General features: G+C 35.8%; 4 protein-coding genes across 5 annotated transcripts; 1 reads left to right on the top strand and 3 right to left on the bottom strand.

Moving 5' to 3' along the window:
• Nucleotides 1-5,089: 5,089 nt before the first annotated feature.
• LOC21408482 (pentatricopeptide repeat-containing protein At1g52620) lies at nucleotides 5,090-7,886 on the top strand. The gene has a single exon (XM_010098949.2). The coding sequence runs from the start codon at nucleotides 5,428-5,430 to the stop codon at nucleotides 7,861-7,863; it is 2,436 nt and encodes an 811-aa protein (XP_010097251.1). The 5' UTR covers nucleotides 5,090-5,427; the 3' UTR covers nucleotides 7,864-7,886.
• Nucleotides 7,887-9,460: 1,574 nt separating this feature from the next.
• On the bottom strand, nucleotides 9,461-12,698 carry LOC21408483 (O-fucosyltransferase 13). Of its 2 annotated transcripts, XM_024166125.1 has the most exons (6): nucleotides 12,227-12,698; nucleotides 11,935-12,014; nucleotides 11,441-11,511; nucleotides 11,242-11,330; nucleotides 10,753-10,974; nucleotides 9,461-10,476 (listed from the first exon to the last, which is right to left on the bottom strand). In XM_024166125.1, the coding sequence occupies exons 1-6, from the start codon at nucleotides 12,361-12,363 to the stop codon at nucleotides 9,744-9,746; spliced, it is 1,332 nt and encodes a 443-aa protein (XP_024021893.1). In that variant the 5' UTR covers nucleotides 12,364-12,698; the 3' UTR covers nucleotides 9,461-9,743. The 2 variants fall into 2 exon arrangements, with proteins under 2 accessions (XP_024021893.1, XP_024021894.1); XM_024166126.1 differs by lacking the exon at nucleotides 12,227-12,698 and having other exon boundaries at nucleotides 11,441-11,545; nucleotides 11,935-12,004.
• LOC21408484 (pentatricopeptide repeat-containing protein At1g52640, mitochondrial) lies at nucleotides 12,496-15,059 on the bottom strand. The gene is made up of 2 exons (XM_010098951.2): nucleotides 13,173-15,059; nucleotides 12,496-12,556 (listed from the first exon to the last, which is right to left on the bottom strand). The coding sequence occupies exon 1, from the start codon at nucleotides 15,051-15,053 to the stop codon at nucleotides 13,485-13,487; it is 1,569 nt and encodes a 522-aa protein (XP_010097253.2). The 5' UTR covers nucleotides 15,054-15,059; the 3' UTR covers nucleotides 12,496-12,556; nucleotides 13,173-13,484.
• Nucleotides 15,060-16,630: 1,571 nt separating this feature from the next.
• On the bottom strand, nucleotides 16,631-18,392 carry LOC21408485 (uncharacterized protein At2g34160). The gene is made up of 5 exons (XM_010098952.2): nucleotides 18,165-18,392; nucleotides 17,924-17,972; nucleotides 17,195-17,257; nucleotides 17,047-17,111; nucleotides 16,631-16,884 (listed from the first exon to the last, which is right to left on the bottom strand). The coding sequence occupies exons 1-5, from the start codon at nucleotides 18,279-18,281 to the stop codon at nucleotides 16,789-16,791; spliced, it is 390 nt and encodes a 129-aa protein (XP_010097254.1). The 5' UTR covers nucleotides 18,282-18,392; the 3' UTR covers nucleotides 16,631-16,788.
• Nucleotides 18,393-20,573: the final 2,181 nt, after the last annotated feature.

Below are 20,573 nucleotides of genomic sequence, written 5' to 3' on the forward strand. Positions count from 1 at the left end.
AACTATTATGAATATAAAAGAGGACAATCATAGATATATGAAATAAACAAATCTTTATTAATAGTCAAAATGTCTCAAAAAATATTGTTACATTTATTCCTAAGGGCATAAACGCTAACATGCCCCGGGGCTGTCCCGGGGCTGTCACGGGGATGTCCCGGGGTGCCCCGGCGCTGTCCCGGGCCTGCCCCGGGAATGTCCTAGAGCAGTCCCGGGGATGTCCCGGGGCAATCCCGGGGAGGTCCCGGGGCTGTTCCAAGGTTGTCCCGAGGATGTCTCGTGTTGGTCTCCGAATCGAATCCGGATACGGAAGCGTGGCGGGGAGGCGAATCGTGTATAACAAAAATTTTCATAAAACCTTTGAGATACTCTATAGATTATATTAATTTATGCACGAATAAATTAATCTCATTAATTCATTTATTAAGAACTCAATTAGGAAAAATACCTGGAGGCCGACTCGGTTGATAACTTGAGTTCTTTGACCTCGAACAATCCTTGCTCCAAAGCTTTGTGCTTAGAAAACCAATGTCTTCCACGTCAATTCCTAGAATCCACGAAGACGTGTGGGCACACACGAGACAAAACGGGTTACAATAAACACTCGAATTTTCACAAACACCAACGCATGCACGTTGTGGAATTTTTGGAGAAAAATTTTTCCTTCTCAGTCTTAGAGAATTTCGGCCACCTCTAAAAATTAGGGTAAAATTCGTTTTTAAGAATTGTATCCAAAATTGTGTCTCAAAAAATTGTGTCAACAATTTTCTATTATTCTCTTATTTATAGAGTAGAAGTCAAACTTCTAGAAGGAATCCAATATGTATTTCCAAGATAAAGCTTGTTAATTATCTCCTATTTAAATTTGAAACAAAATCTCCTAGACCCTTATCCTTAGTGTGGCCGGCCAAGATAGGGATTCTCATCCTTGTGTGGCGCCAATTTCATATAGGGAAGGAAGAGAAAATCATCCTTTATCCTGTAGTCCAATTTTGACTCAAATTTAAATTCTAATTTAAGTCAAACTTAAATTAATTTGAATTCTAAATTGAACAACTTATCAAATAAGTTTAAATGGATAAATCTAGATGTGTTCAAATTTAAATTTAAATAATCACATTATTTAAATAATAATTAATTCTCAATCAATAATTTTCGAGTATTTAATTTTAGAATTCCGTAATTCTAAAATTCATTACACTCTCAAATTTATAGATATAAATTACTTCTAAACTCTGAAGTGTCCATTTAATATAGTCATTGCATATAGATCGATCCTCCATAAATAATTCATAATTAGAGCAAGGTAAAATCCATTAACCTCTCTAATTACATCTTTATCCTTGAGTACCATTGATTCTCTAATGGACAGTGATTCATAAAATACATTCATGAATCGGAGCTCCTACTGGTCCAAGTACCGAATCAACGCTCAAGAGAATTATTTATCTACTTCTTTCTTAAGAAGGAATGGATTCCATCTCGTATAATAACATTCTCAGCTACCTACTTCATCATGTCTCTAAAATACAAGGAATAGGATTCAGGATCTCAGAATCCGTACCGAGTAAATCAAAAGACACAAATCTATAAATAGGAGTCTGTTAAGAACTCAGGATTAAGATCATTCTATATATGACCATCGGTAGACTAAATTAGAATTTCTATGTTTAACGAAAATTATTAGAAATTCATATTGTGTCTGTGTCCTTGTTCCACATAATCTCATTATGCGAAATACACTCATTCAATATCTCGCCATATTAACAGTGCGGATAACACCGTTCTATTCTAAATGGGAATGACATGTATTAATAATGTTTTAATTAAAGATTCTGAACTTTAATTAAATTCATTATGAACATTACTTTTTGATTATAATCCTTAAACATTATCCTCTCGTATATAACACTTATATACAATGTTTAAGGTTACATAAATAATCATGGAATTTTTATTGATATTCATAAAATATTCACAAATATATACACATAAAATGATGAATAAACTCTTTTATTAAATAAATAATAAATATCTTATTACATCTTATGCTTCTAGGGCTGTCACGGGGCTACCCCGGGGATGTCATGGGGTGTCCCAGGGCTGCCCCGGGGGTGTCCCGGGGCTGTCCTGGGGCTACCGTAGAGCTGTCCCGGGGCAGTCCCGGGGCTGCCCATAGCTATTTGAGTATACACTATCTTTTAGTAAGTTTTCTCTTCAATTATACACATCTCATTTTTAACCTGAAAAAAAAGAGAGTAAAAAAAAAAAAACAGTACCATGCTGAACGTTCAAACTTTCATTCAAGTTCTATTTTAAAGTATGATTATACAATAACCTTAATAGTTAATGCAATGCAAAAATAAATAAATAAAATAAAAAATTCATTCAAGTTTTATTTTAAAGTATGATTATACAATAACCTTAATAGTTAATAGAATGCAAAAATGAATAAATAAAATAAGAAATAAAAAAATATTGCAGTGTTTGTACTGTTCTGCGTTCTATATAATAGTGTCGTATTGTAATTAGTACCAAACAAAGTTCCTTTTTTTTTCATTTTACAAAATTCTCCAAATGCTTCCAACACGCAGATAAATACTTGGTCAAGATCTTCTCTCCTGCTATGGTTTTCTTTTCTCCTCTCTTCTTTGCGCCACCTCTACTGTAGGGTTCAAAGGGCTAGAATTCGGCGCCACCCTTGGGCGGTGCTCCAGACTATTGGCTTTGTGGGAGGGTGCCCAAATGTAGAGGAAAAGCTATGAAACTCCAACCATGCCTCTTTTCTGGTGAGCTTTTGACTACAGATGCTTTGTGCATTGTGCGCCGGCGAGTATGAGGCCATTATGGATGAGTATTCTCAATATCATGCTCCTTGGGAATGGGGCTTGTATGCGGCTTGGCGGTCGAAGACGATGGAGGGTGTGGAGTGATTGTGGTCCTCCTTGTGGTTTGGAGGCTGATGGGAACTTCAGTGCCGGATGGGTGCTTCGATCCTCCTCTGCTTAGTGGGGTTTCGGGTCTCTTAGAGCCGCAGTTCCGTAGGCCTTGAGGCTCTTCCTTTTGGAAGAGGTAACGGATGGAAGCAGTGGCTCGACTCCTTTTTGGTATCTTTTCCGATCACTTGGTTTGCTGCAGCTTCCTCACTCTTTCTTTTTTGGTGGCGGGCGGCTGGCTGTCCCTCAGAAATTCGATTGATGTCGGTATCTCTTTATTTTAGTTTCTAGTTTTATATTTAGTATGTAATAAAGGGGATGTTGTCCTCATTCCTTAGTCATTGGTAGCTGATAGGGGTGTACACAATAACCGGCAAACTGACGAACCGATCGGCATCGACTGGAAAAAAGTTGTAGGGAACGGTTTCTGACGTTGTCAGTGCGGTTAACCGAACCGTAGATCTTCAGTGGTTTCGGTGATCAGTTTTAAATATTGCGTGTCGGTCGGTTAACTGAAAACTGACTATTTTTTTCGTTTCTTTCTCCTTCATCTCCCCCAACTTTGACAATCCCTGGGCTTCCTTACTTTAGTAAATGGTTGTCCCTACTCTGCATTTTGCTTTTCTTTTTTTTTTGGGCTTTTATTTTTGTTATTTACCCTATGTAACAACTAGGCACAAGCCTAAAACTTTGGGCTTTTCTAGGAATCCAATTTCAGGAAAGGGAATTAAATTCTAGTTTTAAATTCAGAAATAGTAAAAAATATGCCAATATGAAAAGCTGGAAGTATATAGGTCAACTTTTAGTTATAGAAATTAATAGGTCATAACTTGTCAAGTTATGATTTATAACCAGATAAGTTATGGACAAACTTGTCAAGTTATGGTTCATAGCCAGACAAGTTATGGACAAAAATCGTGAATTATGGACAATAACTTGTCAAGTTATGGTTCATAACCAAACAAGTTATGAATGTAAATAATAATTTGGCATATTTATTAACTTATGTAAACTATTAACCTATTAATTTTAATTCATCCCATGTCTTAACATATTTTTCTCTTTCTCCCTTTTAAATTCTTGTATTTACGTTTGTATTTAGTAATTAAATTACGGGGCCTATCTACAAATAAGGAATTAGTTCCTTAATAAAGGGGAACTTATATTTAACCTTCTACCTACGGAATTTAATTCCTTTCCCTAATAAATAGGAACTAACTAACTTATTTATCAAATTTACCCTTATTTAAGTTAGTTATTTACTTAACAAAAGGGTATTTTTGTAAGCACATCTATTATATCCTACTCCTTTTAATTTTTTATGTAAATAAACAACATAATAAAAATTTATTTCCCCTTATAAATTAATTCCCAAATAAATTAGTAAACACTTTAATAGAGTTCTGGAACTCAATTTCGTAAAATTTAATTTCTTTTTTCTCGAAATTTATTCCTTATTTTTTCAATTCCTGATTAGTAAACATACCCTAACTTTAAAAAAAAAAAAAGACGAAGTTGTTCTTTTGTAATAAAATTCAGAAAAAATTTAAACTAAAGTTACAATTTTATTTAAGTTCATGCTCTTTTATAAAATTTGAGTTTGAACTCGAGTTTGAGACTGAATTTGAGTTCAAGTTTTTTCTTCAACTCGCGTTCATAAACTCGAACTCAAATTAATTAATAATATTTTTTTATTCTTAAAAGTGTCATAACTTTTTCATTTTAATTCTGATTGATATGATTTTCTTTTCTATGTATTCACAATAAAAAGATAAATAAAATCTCACATATATACCTTATTAAAATTTTTCATCAACATTGAGTTTTTATTAAAATATTATATAAATTTAAATTTAAATTTTAACCTACATAAATACAAATTTAAAAATTTTTTTAATTAAAATCATAACTTAAATATACACATCTAAACTCAAACTCAAATTATAATTTTAACTTAAATTATAACTAAAATTCAATTCAAAATGATCGCTCAACCACCTAACTAAAACTAAAACTGCAAAAGAAGAGCCCTATAACTTCAAACCTCAAAACCAGTAGCTGCCATTCTCCTCGACTCCTCCTCCTTCTGTCTTCATTTCCGTCGTCGAACCTCAGTGTCGCTAACATCTAATTCGCCGTTCTACTCTCTCCATTTTAGCCACGCAAGCATAGCCGGTGACCAAACCGAAACTAACAGTCACTAAACCTTCGGTTTCCACATTTTCTCGGTCGGCTTCGGTTTGTGTTTCTCCAGAAACTGACAATGTCGGTCGGTGACTGAACCGATGAAAATCTTTAGCCACCAACTGACGGACAACCATAGTCGCTGGCGTGTGCTCGACTTTGTTTTGCAATAACAAAGGTAGTTTCCCCGCTTTTCGGCTTTGGGTTTCCCACTTAGTTAGGTTGTCTACCGAACAAAGATCTCAAGGCCAACAAAAGTCTAAAACCCAAAACCCTCAAAAGTTTCCGTCTGCCGAAGAAAACAAACATGTCTAAGATGTTTCTATCTCGTATCAAACCTTCTCAAGTACCCAGTTCTTCGTCACCCCAACTAAGGAAACTAGTCCATGACACGATCCATATTCTCCAAACCAACCACCAATGGCAGAATTCTCTCCGCACCCACTTCGACCAATCCGACGTTCTTGTCTCCGACGTCGCCCATTTGGTCTTGGACCGCGTCCCCAGCGCACAGTTGGGTCTGAAGTTCTTCCACTGGGGGTCGCAGAGCCCCCATTTCCGCTTCTCAAATGGGCTAGCCTACTCTTCGCTTTTGAAGCTCTTGGCCAGGTCTAGAGCCTTCTCGGAGATCGAACCAGTGATGGGCAATATGAGAATTGAAGAAATAAAGCCGACACTTGACGCGCTGAGTCTTCTCGTCCGCGCTCATGCCGATTCGGGTTTGGTCGATAAGGCCCTTGAGTTTTACTTCAAGGTGGTTGAAATGTACGGTCGTGTGCCTAGCGTTGTCGCCTGTAATTCTTTGCTTGAAGCGCTTGTGAAGCGAAGGAGATTCGATGTTGCACGGAAGGTGTATGGTAAAATGCTTACGAGAGTTGATGGTGAAATTGACCACGTGGATAAATACAGTACTAGTATTATTGTGAAGGCTTTGTGTAAAGAAGGGAGAATTGATGAAGGAAGGAAATTGATAGAGGATAGGTGGGGAGAGGGTTGTGTCCCGGACGTGCCATTGTATAACACGCTTATTGATGGCTATTGCAAGAAGGGTGATGTGGGAAGTGCGTATGCGCTTCTTGAGGAGTTGAAGTCGAAGGGGTTTTTACCGACGTTGGCGGGCTATGGACCTGTTGTAGATGGGTTTTGCAAAGAAGGTAATTTTAAAATGATTGACCGGCTTTTGGCAGAATTGAAGGAGAGGGGTTTGATTAATGTTGATATATATAATAATGTTATAGACACAAGATATAAGCACGGTTGTGCAGTCGAAGCTGTGGTGACAGTGATGGAAATGGTTGAGAATAACTGTGAGCCTGATCTTAAAACCTATAACATCCTAATTGCTGGATCATGTAGGCTTGGAAGGCTTAAGGAAGCCAGTCAACTTTTGCAGCTAGCAAGGAAGTGGGGATTGATGCCGGATAAGTTTTCCTATACTCCTCTTCTACATGCTTATTGCAAGCAAGGAGAGCACTCTAGGGCTTTAGATATTCTTGCTGAGATGACAGGTAAAGGAGCTGCAACTGATTTGGGTTGTTATACAGCTCTCATTCATGGACTTGTTGTTGCTCAAGATGTTGATATGGCGTTAACTATCCGGGAAAAAATGAGGGACATAGGACTAGTGCCTGATGCTCAAATTTATAATGTTTTGATTAATGGAGTTTGCAAGGAAGGCAGGCTTTCTGATGCGAAGCTGCTGCTTGACGAGATGCTCGATCTAGATATACCACCTAATGCATTTGTTTATACCACTTTAGTAGATGGCCTCATTAGGAATGGCAACCTTGAAGATACGAGAAAAGTCTTCGATCTCGCAATTGAAAAGGGCATACACCTAGATGCTGTGGCATACAACGCTATGATTAAAGGTTTTTGCAAATTTGGTATGATGAAAGATGCACTATTGTGCATGAATAAAATGAGAGAAGAGCATCATTTTGCAGATGACTTTACCTATTCCACAATTATTGATGGGTATGTGAAGCAACGTGACATGGATGGCGCACTGAAGGTTTTTGGAAATGTGGTGAAAACGAGAGGCAAGGCAAATGTCGTCACCTACACTGCCTTGATCAATGGGTTCTGTAATAGGCAGGATTTTAGAGGAGCCATAAAAACTTTCAAGGAAATGCAAGCTCATGGTTTGGAGCCTAATGTGGTCACGTACAGTATATTTATTCGGAGCTTTTGTAAGGAGGGTAAACTTGCAGAAGCAGCCTTCTTCTTTGAACTAATGCTGATGAATAAGTGCCTTCCCGATAAGGTTACTTTCCATTATCTAGTAAATGGGTTCAAAGATTACACACCCGGTGCAACTCCGAATCGAATGGAGGAATCTGAGGACAATAGAAAGTCAATGTTTCTCGATTTTTTGGAAATGATGATATCAGATGGATGGGTTCCTAGTACTGCCGCTTATAATTCCATCTTGATATGCCTTTGCCAATACGGCATGGTTAGAACTGCGTTACAATTGCGCGACAAGATGATAAGCTCGGGCATGTTTCTAGATTCAGTTTCTTTTGCTTCCCTACTACATGGCCTCTGCATGGAAGAGAGATCACAGGAGTGGAAGAATATAATCCCATGTGATCTGAATGAGCAAGAACTTCAAGCAGCTCTTAAGTACTCACTTAAGATGGACCAGTACTTTTGTGAAGGAAAAACTTCCAAGACTACTCTAATTTTGCAGTCCTTGGTTGCAGGCTACAAATCTTCTGATCAGGAAGTGGAAGTTTAGAAACTATCAACAATATAAGACAATCTCGCAAATGCTAATGCCAATTAGATATTTGGCATCAAAAAGTATAATATGGTATGTTATTTTTATTTTTGCTCAAATGCATAATGCTAATTAAAATGTTAAATCTACTTTTTCCTAAAATTATTAAGCTTTGAAAGTTGTAAAAGTACACTTTTATTTTTACAATAATTAAAAAATAAAAATGTTGTAATGGTTACATGAAAAAGTAAACATTTCAGCCAATAGTAATTAAATACTAAATTTCTCATATGCTATACTTTAAGAGAAATTTGTCACAAAGTATAACATGTGAGAAATTTAACACAACAAATAGCATTATATTAGAGAGTATTTTTTTACACTTGAATGTTAAATTTACAATTGACACATCTATTGTATCGGAGATGCTTTAAAAAGGAAAATGCAGTTCTCAGAATGGACTCAGAAATGAGTGAGTGGCAAGGGAAGGTTAGTGCTACAACTATGTGAGGCTCTAATGTCCCATTAGCGAGAATCGCTTTTAGATATCTTCTCTGCTGGTCAGAACTCGGACAGAATATCCGAATTGTTCATAGATTTTTATAGGTAGAATTATTGTTCGACATTTATACTGTAATCTGGAAATTTCTTGAACTATATGCTGATGTTGTTGTTTGAGTACGACGTTTTCGAAATTCTATGATCCGGATTAGCTCTTCTTTGAAAGGACGATGGGGTTTTTCACATTTTGACATTAAAAACTCACCTAGCACAAAAGACGAGACAAAAAAAAAATAAAAATAAAATAAAAATAAAAATAAAAAAACAGCATACAAACTTACCTATAATAAGCAGCTTCATATTAGCCATGTTTATCTTGTTCTTACATTCTGAGAGTAGCCCCTAGAGAAATCTGACATGAATGAATTGATTCACCCATTTTGTTTCCCTAAAAGGTCTTTCATTTATGAGAAGATTCATGAAATTTATCAAACTTTAATACATAAAAGATTATTTTACCCTCAAAACAAATTATTAATAAATAATTTAAATGGATAATATGGTAATTTAATAAATAACTATCATATATCATTTTAATTCTCTTTTTATCATATTAAATAACATGAAAGATTACTATAATATTCTTCTTTCTTTCTACTCTTCATCCTTCTAATTCTCTCAATTCTTCCTATTCTCTATCACTCCAACCTACTCTTCATCCCTCTAACTCTTTCCATTCTTCATCCCTCTAACTCTTTTCATTCTTCCATCACTTGAACCGACCCTAAATTTTACTTGCAACCACAGTGAATAAAGTGAAATGAATTGCTCCCAAAAAAAAAAAAAAGTGAAATGAATTGCTTCACTTTAGCGCATGCGAGACGAACTTCCGCATACACTTGTCCCGTCTTGGTCTTAGTATAATAATATTCCAGGAATAAATGCTCATATTTTTTTATCCAAGCTTATGCAGTTTTTAGATTTTAATACATTATCATTATTATTACTCAAAAATAGTCTTTTAAGTAAATAGGATGACGTGATCAAATAGTAATTAATTGCCGAAGCTTTTATTATTCATTAATAATAAGGGAAATTGCACTTAATATCCGTTTTCACAAAATTTCTTACACTACAAAAAGTTCTCAACATTGTACAAACATGTAACACGACCCTTTAAAGAAAATTGTTTCAGTTTCAGTAATCTCACAACGGCCATGAACATTGGGCCAACGAATGGGGCAAGTTACATAAAAATTCGTTAAAACAAAGAAAGAACTCCCTAAAACAGGATCATAAGGGGGGGAAAAAAATCTTAATCCTACCAGACTCCTCGTCAGTGACGATAGCCACACAGATTCTTTGATCTTTTCATGAGATGAAACCTAACTTAGTAATCACAATTTAAACTCGCAAAAACAATCAGGCAAAGCTGATCCTCTCCCCATTACAAAATCATTGCGATGAGCTTTCCACATGGCTTCCGATAACTCCTTCCCTCTCAAACCCTGCGCAGTGAAATCTGCGAAAGCTTTCCTGCTTAAGAAGAGAGTCTTGTACAAGCCCTTAAAAGCTCTCATTGCTCCAACTATCTTATCCATGTTTCCAAAGTATGTTGCGATGTATGAATCGCTGTTAATGGACACGTAATAATCCAAAGCAGCTTTAGTGTTCCCATGCATTCTTCTAAAATCTTCACCACTAAGAAGGCTAGACTTTGTAACTACATTGGTGTAAATAGAAGTTAATCCTTCCATTTCCATTATACCATCCCCAGCTGCCAAATATATATTTGTGTCTGTTGGGATGGAAAGTGATTGGAGTATGAAGGCTGTCTCGTTGGGTGTAAGGGGACATTTCCCCCGTTTTCTCCAAAGCTCGGCTGGTTCTCCGGTCCATGGTTTCCTATCTCCCCGTGCTTGCTCAATTGCTTTGATGGAGCCAGGAGAAAGGCCTGTGTACTCGCACTGACTGTAAGCAACCATGTCAGGTTCAAATCGAAGGTGAAGTGACAGGAAGGGTTGAGGTATGGCTTCAAAAAGTTCAGAGGCTTTCTTCTCCAAGGATCTTGTGAGGCGTAGTGCATTGTAACAAGCTTGACATAGAGCAGCTTTCGCGTACTGTGGATATCTATATGCTCCACAATCAAATTGATTTCAGTGAAATGAAAGACAAACATTTCAACTATCCTTTTACAAGACATCGAAGGTCTACTTTATGCAACCATACAACTATAATAGAAATCAAATTGTGTTAACTTTCAAAACCTTTTCCTGAATATTTTAGCAAAGTTTACGGACACAATTACTGATCCACCAAAGTGACCTTATCCCGTTCAATTTAAGTTTGCTAATATTACTATCAATAACAGAAAAGCAATCAAATAAAATGGGAAAAAAAAAATACCTGTCCCTTCTTTGGCTCATAGCAGGTGTCATTGAAATATAACGATGTTCCAAAAGCAAAGGAAGTACACTTTCAATATAATCAAATTGACCTTTGCGTTTGCTACAATCTACACGGACTGGTTTCTTTGATGCAATCTCTGGTGGCAACTCTTTGGCAACTTTAATGAAGCCCTCCATTTGCTGAATGAAGTAGTCAACATCAAATACATCTGCAAAACCACTGTGGTGATTTCAATAGTTAGATTTGGAGAACTAGGATCCTGCTATGTAACGGTAACTGGTAAGGGGTAATTACCCCAATCCATGCATCTTTGCAAACTTCAATAATCCATGCATCTATGGTTAGAGGTAATGCCGTAATGGTAACATTATGTAGTCTATAGAGAGAGAGAGAGAGAGAGAGAGAGAGAGAGACTTGAAAAGTTCAAACAATGTGTACGCAGCTTAAAGCAACTTCCAGGGAACTGCTAAACACATCATATATTACCTTGATTCATCCCAGTAGGCAGCCACTTCAAACTTTGGCAAAACCAACGTTGCATTTAAAAGACGGGCAATACCAACACCGTCACACAACTGCATTCATCACAAAACAAATCCAAAGCTCAGAAAAGCTACAATGAAATTTGAGCTTGTTTGAAAAGAGGATCTCGAAGTTGCTACTAAGTAAAAGACCCATCACTCACATCTCTTCTCATCTGGTTAAGACCGCCATAGCAATCCACTCGGATATATCCATTACTTTGGGCTGGCAGAACTGCACCATTTCAACAAAAAACGAAAGCAATTGTCTGCAATGAAAGTCAACTATATTGACTCAGAATATCAAAACAATTGAATCCCAAACCCATCTAATCTTTACTACAGTCAATCTCAGCTAAAATACACACAATTTCCCATTTTATTTTTCCATTTTCCCTTTAAGGCTGTTATGGCCAGAATGTTAAAACTAAACAACTTTACATAACTAGCATACAGCAAATATCTCACGAAAACTTCTAACAGAGAATGCAATTGAACTTAATTTTCCTAAGCATATTTTTCACAGAAAAATTAGATAGTCGAAAAGAACCCAATCATAGGTTATGGTAACAAATCTACGTGCATAACAACCACCCTGAAAACAATTTGAAAAGAACGAAGGAAAAAATAAAAAAATAAAAAAATAAATTTAAGGTACCAGGAAGATGTCCTTGTAGCCACCACTTGCAAGGTTTCCACTCAAACATCCTCCGTACACTCCATATATCCTTTTCATCACTGCATTCACAGATTTCAACACATCAAATTCATTCCCAAAAAAAGTTGCAGAATTTAATAAACCTCCCAAAACACACTTGTGACCGCAATCGAGATAAGAGCAAATTGATGGAGATTCAGAGGAAAAGAAATTTATGATTTTTGCTCGGATCTTAATCTTTCCAGTGTTTCAAATGAATGAAATTCGCAAGACAAAAGGAAATCATACGTACTGTTGTGAAGAGGAAATGAGTCGCATTTGAGTTTGTGAGAAAGGAGAAGAGGGAGACAGGAGAAGCATGGCGAGAAGAAGAGAGAGAGAGACCACCGCTATTGTGAAGGTGGGCTTCACTGAAATCCTCACCACCATATTCCTCCTGATTCCTCCAATTCCCAATTCCAAAGAAAAACACGAAAAAACGAAAGATCTGGATTTTGCGTTGCTATAGTGAAATAAGGGCTAGCTTTTGCAATCACTTTGATACCAGATTCAGAAATTTAGCTCGGAGAGAAATCCTGTGGCGTATGAATCTCTTCTGTTGCTGAGACTCCGACTTTGGACTCTAATGGCGGTAATTGTATGACCATGAAAATGGAAAAACTTTTTATTTATTTATTTATCCCTTATTTTTTGAAGGAATTTAGTTTTTTTTTTTTTTCTTTTAATTTTGTTTTTTTCGAGGAACAATATCGTTTATGATTCATCAAACCGTTTTCACTTAGAAAAACAGTTTATTATATGAAACTGAAACGACATGTCGTTTGTTAAAGGTCAATAATGTCGTTGGCAATGAAAGGACAAAGGATGAGAATGAGAAATAATTAATAGCATTTCGATTAAAATTTGAACGTAAGAAAATTATGCACGTTTACTAATTTTTACAACATGCCCATTTTTGGTTCAGCTATCATCTTAGAAATAACTATTTTTTGATCGAAGTAATCACTAATACGGTTTATTTGTTATGTCATGGTAACTAATGAGTAGTACAAATAGTTTATGTTTACTACTATATTATGAACCAATACTTGTTAATAATTGATGGAAAAAAATTATAAATACTTTCACAAATAAATATCATTTTCATAACAATAATGGTATGAAATGCTAGTACAAGTCTAAATAAATAAAATAGTCTTGCGGTAAATTTTCATCAAGTGTAGAGCTCAAATCCTCACCTTGAGGTTTAAAAAAAAAAAGGACGAACTTGTATAGGCATTTTTGATTGGCTATACGTTTCCAGATTGGCCTCCCTTGATTGATCCCTCATACTCATTCAGAACAGTCAACTAAACTTCAGTGATTAATCAATTTCACTTTGAGCAAGAAAAATGAATCGTTTAGCTTGAAACTAAATGCATTATACATACGGTTGGTAAAATATTATTTCAGGTTAGGAAATTATACCAGACAAATCAAACGGTGAATTAAACTTCTACTTCATGCAAATCATCTGGGCAAACGACAAACTAATTACTTTTTGGTGTTGATCACTCACTTTCAAGATCAGATTCTTCACGTCTTGATGTTTTAAAAGCCCTACCACCTCTCATTAAGTTTGCAAACTCTTGTATTAAGCAAGAAGTGCTTCTTTCCATTTTACGTGCAATAATGTCAATATGCTCAAGGAGCCCTAATCCCAGAAGACGGTTCCTCAACATCTCAACTGTAGTTGAATACGGTGGTATTCCTTCGTCGATCATCGTCTCGAAGTACTTACACGCCTCCTCTAGTTTACCCTTTTTCTTACAGAGGCCATGAATCATGACAGCGTATGTTGACACCGAAGGATAAAATCCTTTCACCGCCATGTTCTCCCAAACCTCGGTCATCCTGTCGAATCTCCCTATCCCGATCAGTAGTTTGAGCACCATGTTATAAGTATGCCGATCTGGCTTACAGTCTTTTTCCATTCTCGACAATAACCTAAGAGCTCTATGGACCTCGCAATGATCACAATGGAAAGCAAGGATTGCATTGTAACTCCACGAATCTGGTCTAACTCCGTTTTCGATCATTTCCTCCAAGAGTTGGTAAGCTTCATCCACCTTTTCATTCTTGCAAAGTTTCTTGATTATAAGATTGTAAGTAAAGACATTTGGCAAGAGATCATATCTCCTCATTCGATCAAGCACGCGAAAAACCGAGTGAATGTCATTTGCTTCACAATAGGTGCGGATGAAAACCGAGTATGTGCACGCATCCGGGCTAACTCCTTTCTCCTTCATACCCCGAAAAATCTCATAAGCCTCATCAGCACTTCCTCCTTTGCACAAAGCCTCCAAATAACTATTATACGCAAGCACATCAAGAAAACAGCCTCTCTGAAGCATTTCATCGAACAACTCACGGGCATGACTTGCGTCGCCTAAATCGCCCCAACCACGGATCAAAATGCTGAAAGTTTTCACGCTCGGCTCAAACCCGCCCTTAACTTTGTCGAAAAATTCATGGGCATGTTTCACGTGCTTCCTTTTGCATAAAGCATACAAAAGCTGATCAAGATCATGAACACACGGCTTAACTCCAAACTCAACCATTCTATTAAACGCCCGGATCGCATCACGCGGCAAATTAGCTCTACAATATGCTCTGAAAACAATCCAGAAAATCTCGGGACTGATTTCGCAACATTTCGACTCCCTAACGTCCATAAGAAGATCCCACATCACGGCGAATTGCTTGCTACTTCCCAAAACATCAACCAAAATGTGGTAGCTTTCGACGCTGTGTTCGAAACCCGGGATTTTCTTGGCCCAAAGGAAGAACCTGTGCGCGGAGAAGCCGAGGTTTTGGCACCTCTTGAGCACCTGTTCGACCAGGTTTGTCGATATCTGCGTCGAGAAAGCGGCGAGGGAATGTTCCAAGTCGTCATGGGCGTTCCGGCGGTCGCTTAGCACGCGAGAGACGTCGTTCACGGGATCCGCCGGGGGCGGCGGCGGGGGGTGTTGTACGGCGGGAGAACAAAAGCTGTGGAGGGTTTGGAGGTTGGATGAGGGAAAGGAGCGGAAGACGGCTTGAATGACCGTGCGTTTTGAGAAGAGAGTCCTCATGGCCATATTATGTAGAATTGCACCCATTTGACTCCGATAACGTTTGTGCTTTATTAGGGCCGGCAATATGGGTCATGACACGACAACACGACTTGAAAACGACACAAATTTTACGAGTTAGGGTTGAGAAAAAAGAGGTTCGGGTCAGAATTGGGTCGACCTGAAATTGACACGAAAAATACGGGTCAATTTCAGGTTGAACCCGCCTAACCCGAACACGACACGAAACTCGTAAAAAACTAAAAAATACATATATTTTTCATTTCATATTTTAAATTTTATTATGAACTTGTGATATCATGATAGTTATACTCAAAATCTTATACTATTATTTGCTTAATTTCAATGGATGTTATTGTAATTTAGTGTGTTATGAATTTTAAGTTATTTCTAATATGTAAAAAACTAAATAAAAATATACAATTTTCGTGTCAATTTCGGGTTCACGGGTCAATTTCGTGTCACGGGTCATTTTCAGGTCGTGTCGTGTCAGCTCGTAAAGTGGTCGTGTCGTGTTCGTGTTGCGGTTTTTAAAAAATTTCGTGTCACGAGTCGTGTTCGGGTTAGCTGAAAATTTTAAAAAAATGATCAAAACACGACACGAACACGACACGTGACACGAATTGCCACCCCTATGCTTTATGGTTCTTTTTTTTTTTGCTACTCAAAAAGAGATCTTAAGTGCACTTCATGTCGTCTAACTCTTTCAGCTATAATAAATAATTTCAGAGACCACTAAGTATGTGAAAAAAACCATGTCCCCTAATCCCTTCGATTATAGTAAGCAATCTCAGAGACCACTAAGTATGTAAAAAATGCTTGAATTAGTCTCTCAGTGACTATTCATTCAATTTTCACTTCCTTCCATCCTATGAGGCCCGTGGAGACCCACTTAATTTCTCACAAAGGATAACACAACAACACACAAATACGGAATATTAAATCATAAAATGATGACAAACGAGACCTAACAAAGACGTCATTACCATTATACTATTTTAGATGTTTTAACATTGCAATTTTAAAATTTTTAATTATTTTCAAATTTATATATTTCTCTCTAAACTTGAAATAAATGTTAAAGTCTAGTGTAAAATGGATGCTTAAGCAAAGCTGGCTCAATAATTTTACAATTTCATTATATTGCAATGAATGACATGAGCAATAAGAAATGAGGCATCAAAATAAGATAAAATGTAATTCCTTCTTTGACCAATTACCTAAATAGGTTGAGAACTTGTGGCATTGTTTCATAGATGCCCTAAATTTGCCTACGCTTTTGTTAACTAATGTTTAAAAAAAAAAAAAAAAAAAAAAAAAAATTGCTGAGAAAAGGCACTTTCAATAATAATATATATATATATATATATAGAGAGAGAGAGAGAGAGAGAGAGAGAGAGAGAGAGAGAGAGAGAGAGAGAGAGAGAGAGAGAGAGAGAGAGAGAGAGAGAGAGAGAGAGAGAGAGAGAGAGAGAGAGAGAGAGAGAGAGAGAGAGAGAGAGAGAGAGAGAGAGAGAGAGAGAGAGAGAGAGAGAGAGAGAGAGAGAGAGAGAGAGAGAGAGAGAGAGAGAGAGCGCTGAGGGTATAGATGCCGGACGCAAATTCCTTTCACAACAGATTCTAAGCTAAATAGAACATTTCCGCAAAAAATTATGTATCTTAACTCAATTTAGAGTACATAATTCAAATCTAGCTTAAGGATAGGAGAGTTCTTTTTCAGGTTACATCTCGATTCTCTTGTTCAGCTCTGCTCTTCATTTTCTCTAGCCTCCTTCTCCTCCGCAGCAGCAGCCATTATTTCGTCGAAGTTTTCTGTCTTCCCAAGGACTATCTCAATCTAAATGGGGAAAAAAAGGAACTCCAGTTTATTCTCTTAGAAGTATCAGAAAAGGTCATATGAAGGTAAAGCTAAGATGATACACCATTAATATAACGGATTCTGAAAGAGTCAAATGAAAGACATTCTCCGAGTCACGAGGAAAAAGTTCGATGTATTTACCTTGGCTTTTTGGACAGGTCTTCCTCTAGAATCATCCTTTATGTCAACAGTTGATGTCATAATCTCTGCGTTGAAATATAGAAATAAATAAAATCGAATGCTTAACAATTTTTTTGTATTCAGAGCAAAACTGAAGCCTGATACTCACTCTTCTCAAGAGCCAGCCCGTTATTCTTCAGTATTTCAGCAATTGTGACGACAGTGGCAATAGCTGCAATAGGAGGGAAAGAATACAGAATGATTGCCAAATACAAGATTTAGTATGTTTACATCTCATGAATATTCAATTGTACTGATGCAAAAAGTCAAAACCAATAAAACTCATCCTTCAGTGTCTCTCACTTTAATCTTTCTGAGCTCCTTTTGACTTCATTATTCGTTCAAAAAAGCTGTCTAGTGTCATCTATAGTAACTACTGATAGGAAGAATCTCCATCAATATTGTAGGTGACAATGCATACAGAAAAGATGGGTACCCAGGACTAAACTACCTTTTTGCATTAAGGCATTGAGGCTTATATACCACCTGAATATGTTTCTAAATTTCCTTTAATAAAATCTTAACTAAGTCTATTTCATGATGATTGAGACAAAACACCAAACTAAATATAACTCAGCTTCACTTGTATCCAGTGAGTTATCTATCTGACGAAATACACTCTATTGACACTTCATAAATGCCCAAATAACATTTGGGTTCAACAAACTTTAGACTGAACTTGGTTAAGTCTCCTTATTTCCCTCACATTCAGTACAATTTTAACCCTAGACATGAAAAAACGAACAAGTTTGGCTTAAGAATGCAGATAAAGAAAAAAACCATTATTGTTTAGTTCCAGAAAGTCCCAATAAAGAGAATCAGTTCCAGGAGTTAATACCCATTCCTAAAGCCGAGAGCTCAACCTCATTGTATTGTTGCATATATCTCTGGAAAAAAAAAAAAAACAAATGCCAAACACAGAATCAAAATAAACCGAGAAAGTAATTGTAGATTTTTGCTAAGAAATTGTAGATTTTTGCTACTATTCTCAGACGGAAAAATAAAATATGCTTTCACCTAAAATAAATTTAGATTGGGGAAAATACGAAGAATGAGAACAGGGGAGGCTAGGGTTTTACCTTAGCCAGATTAACGTAGAAGAAAAGGGGCTTTTTGGTGTTGGAAACCTGAATACGGTTCCTTTTCTGTGAATCTGAGATGTTGATGTTGTTAACACCATCTGTAATCTCTTCCATTGCAGGAAAACAACAAAGCCAACTGTTCTCAAAAACCCTAACCCTAATCCTAAATCCTATTCTCTTCACACTCTCTCTCTCTCTTTACTCCACTCTGTCCCTATCTGTAAAAAGAACTCATAATATATTAACGGGGTCCTGAAGTTCGAAAGTGCTTCAAAAATAATTTTCTGTCGTTTTTCGATTTTTTTTTTTTTTTTTTTTGTCTTTTGGATCAGTTTCTGTCGTTTTCAATTTTTACGTCGTTTTGCGTTTCCTGTTGGCTTTTCGGTCCATGTCGTTAACTATGATGTTGTCGTTTTCTAAAACCACGTAGACGTAGTTTTTGGTGTTGCTGCCGTTTTCCTTTTTGCCGTTGCTCGTTTCGTTATTCAGTCGATCTCGGTTTCCCGCTTGTTTTCGTTTCATGTCGGTTATTATCGTTTTCCGATTTCTAGTTTTCAACTTCATTCACATCGTTTCTTGTTGATACTTTCTTTTTTTCTTTTTCCAATTTTATATCGTTTCTGTTCCTGTTTCAGTTGATGTGTCTTTTTTTTCATATTTTATGTCCGTTCTTCAAATTGTATGTTTATTTATTCTACTTTCAAATTATATATTTTTCATATTTTATGTCCGTTATTTAAATTGTATGTTCATTCATTCTACTTTCAAATTGTATGTTCATTCATTCTACTTTTAAATTGTATGTTCATTCATTCTACTTCTTGTCTTTTTCTGAACAACTATGTTTCATTTTGTTGTCGTTTTACAATTTTCCAGTATATGTTGTTTTCTAAGCGATTGTAATTTTGATTCAAAATTCCCAAAAAGAGTGTGTTCGAGATAAAAAGCTAGAGAAAAAAAAAAATGTAAATGCCCCAATAAAGCTGATAACTATTCTTACTCAAAGCTTTCAAGAGTCAGAAAGAGCTGGAGTCTCTCCAATTGTATTTCAACAAATTACATGCAAACTGTGTGGGTCGACGAATGATCAAACGACATATAACAATACATTTTATTAGTTGATTGGACTTGAGAACAAGAGAAAAATAATCCTCATTAAATTCCCAAGCCAGGAAAAGTGTGCATATAATGACGATCCTCCTGTTATAAATATCATCATTGGGCACAAAATGAACTGCATTATTTGCCTCTTGAAAAAACATGATTTATCTATACTCCTAGAGAAAAAAAAAAAAAAAAAAAAAACTAGATACATTTAAAAAAAAAATTATCAAATCCATTACAATTAAAATTATTAGTCTTAATTTAGAGTTTAAACCATCATCAATGCAACAGGCTCTACTTCATAAAAATTTAGTCTCACCTCCCCAGCCCAAATCAAACTTAAAGTAAGGACTTTAACTTCTGTCTCATGAACCGTAAAAACACTACTTAATTTTTTAGGCAAAACTGTTATAACAAATCTAATAAAATCTCGTATAATAATTCGAAATCTCATTGTCTCTTAGCAACACGTAAATTGAGCTTGTAGCAATCCTAATATAGAGGATTCCATTTAGCATATTGTGCCTTGGATAAAATATTTTTCCACACCTACATAGCATAGTTATCGATTAAATAAGGGTTAAAGATTAATAAACAAAAAAAAAAATGTTACTGATGATAATAAACCAAGAAGAACTTCTATAAGAGTATATGATAAAACACTAACAAATCTAAAATACAAAATAATAGGATGATAAGAAACCGTAAAACTGTTGGGATATATGCCCATAAATCAAATAAGATGTAAATATTTTGCTGATTATCAATGAAATGAGGAATTTTTTTAATATTATTTTGCATACATGTGATGTTTTATAAATATCAAAATCCCTAGATTATTTTTAGATGTAACTTTAAACATTGTATATAATTATTATATGCAGAGGATAATGTTTGAAATAAAATAATCTAAACTTATCCGTAATTATAAATTAAAGTTGGGATCTTTAATTTAAAATTACTAATGCGGTTCATTACATTCTGAATGAAATAATCTTATCATAGATTGTTAATAATGGGATTATTGAAATGAAAGCATTTTATGTAATATGATTACATAGGACCGGAACGCGATTAATTATGAATCTCTAATAAATTCCGTTATTAAATAGAGTATTCAATATTAATCAATGATGGTCATATATATATTAATCTTAATTCTGAGTAATTAATAAACTCCTATTTATGATATTATGTTCTTTGACATATTGAGTAATGACACATGTGAATAGTGTCAAAGTCTTAGTATATTGGGAGCATAGTAAAATAAATAGCCGAGAATATTAATTTACAAGATGAAAT

This window comes from Morus notabilis, unplaced genomic scaffold (assembly GCF_000414095.1).
Source record: "Morus notabilis unplaced genomic scaffold, ASM41409v2 Scaffold843, whole genome shotgun sequence".
Taxonomy (NCBI): Eukaryota; Viridiplantae; Streptophyta; class Magnoliopsida; order Rosales; family Moraceae; genus Morus; species Morus notabilis.

Bases quoted from the DNA above. Each gene is read 5' to 3' on its own strand.
- LOC21408483 (XM_024166125.1), bottom strand. From the start codon at position 12,363: ATGGTGGTGAGGATTTCAGTGAAGCCCACCTTCACAATAGCGGTGGTC. The intron at 11,331-11,440 runs GTGAGTGATGGG...TGATGAATGCAG, and splicing joins TTAACCAGATGAGAAGAGAT to TTGTGTGACGGTGTTGGTAT. The intron at 10,477-10,752 runs GTATTTTTTTTT...TGGAGCATATAG, and splicing joins ATGAGCCAAAGAAGGGACAG to ATATCCACAGTACGCGAAAG.
- LOC21408485 (XM_010098952.2), bottom strand. From the start codon at position 18,281: ATGGAAGAGATTACAGATGGTGTTAACAACATCAACATCTCAGATTCA. The intron at 17,973-18,164 runs GTAAAACCCTAG...TTTTTTTTCCAG, and splicing joins TCTACGTTAATCTGGCTAAG to AGATATATGCAACAATACAA. The intron at 17,258-17,923 runs GTATTAACTCCT...CTCCTATTGCAG, and splicing joins GCTCTCGGCTTTAGGAATGG to CTATTGCCACTGTCGTCACA.
- LOC21408482 (XM_010098949.2), top strand. From the start codon at position 5,428: ATGTCTAAGATGTTTCTATCTCGTATCAAACCTTCTCAAGTACCCAGT.
- LOC21408484 (XM_010098951.2), bottom strand. From the start codon at position 15,053: ATGGCCATGAGGACTCTCTTCTCAAAACGCACGGTCATTCAAGCCGTC.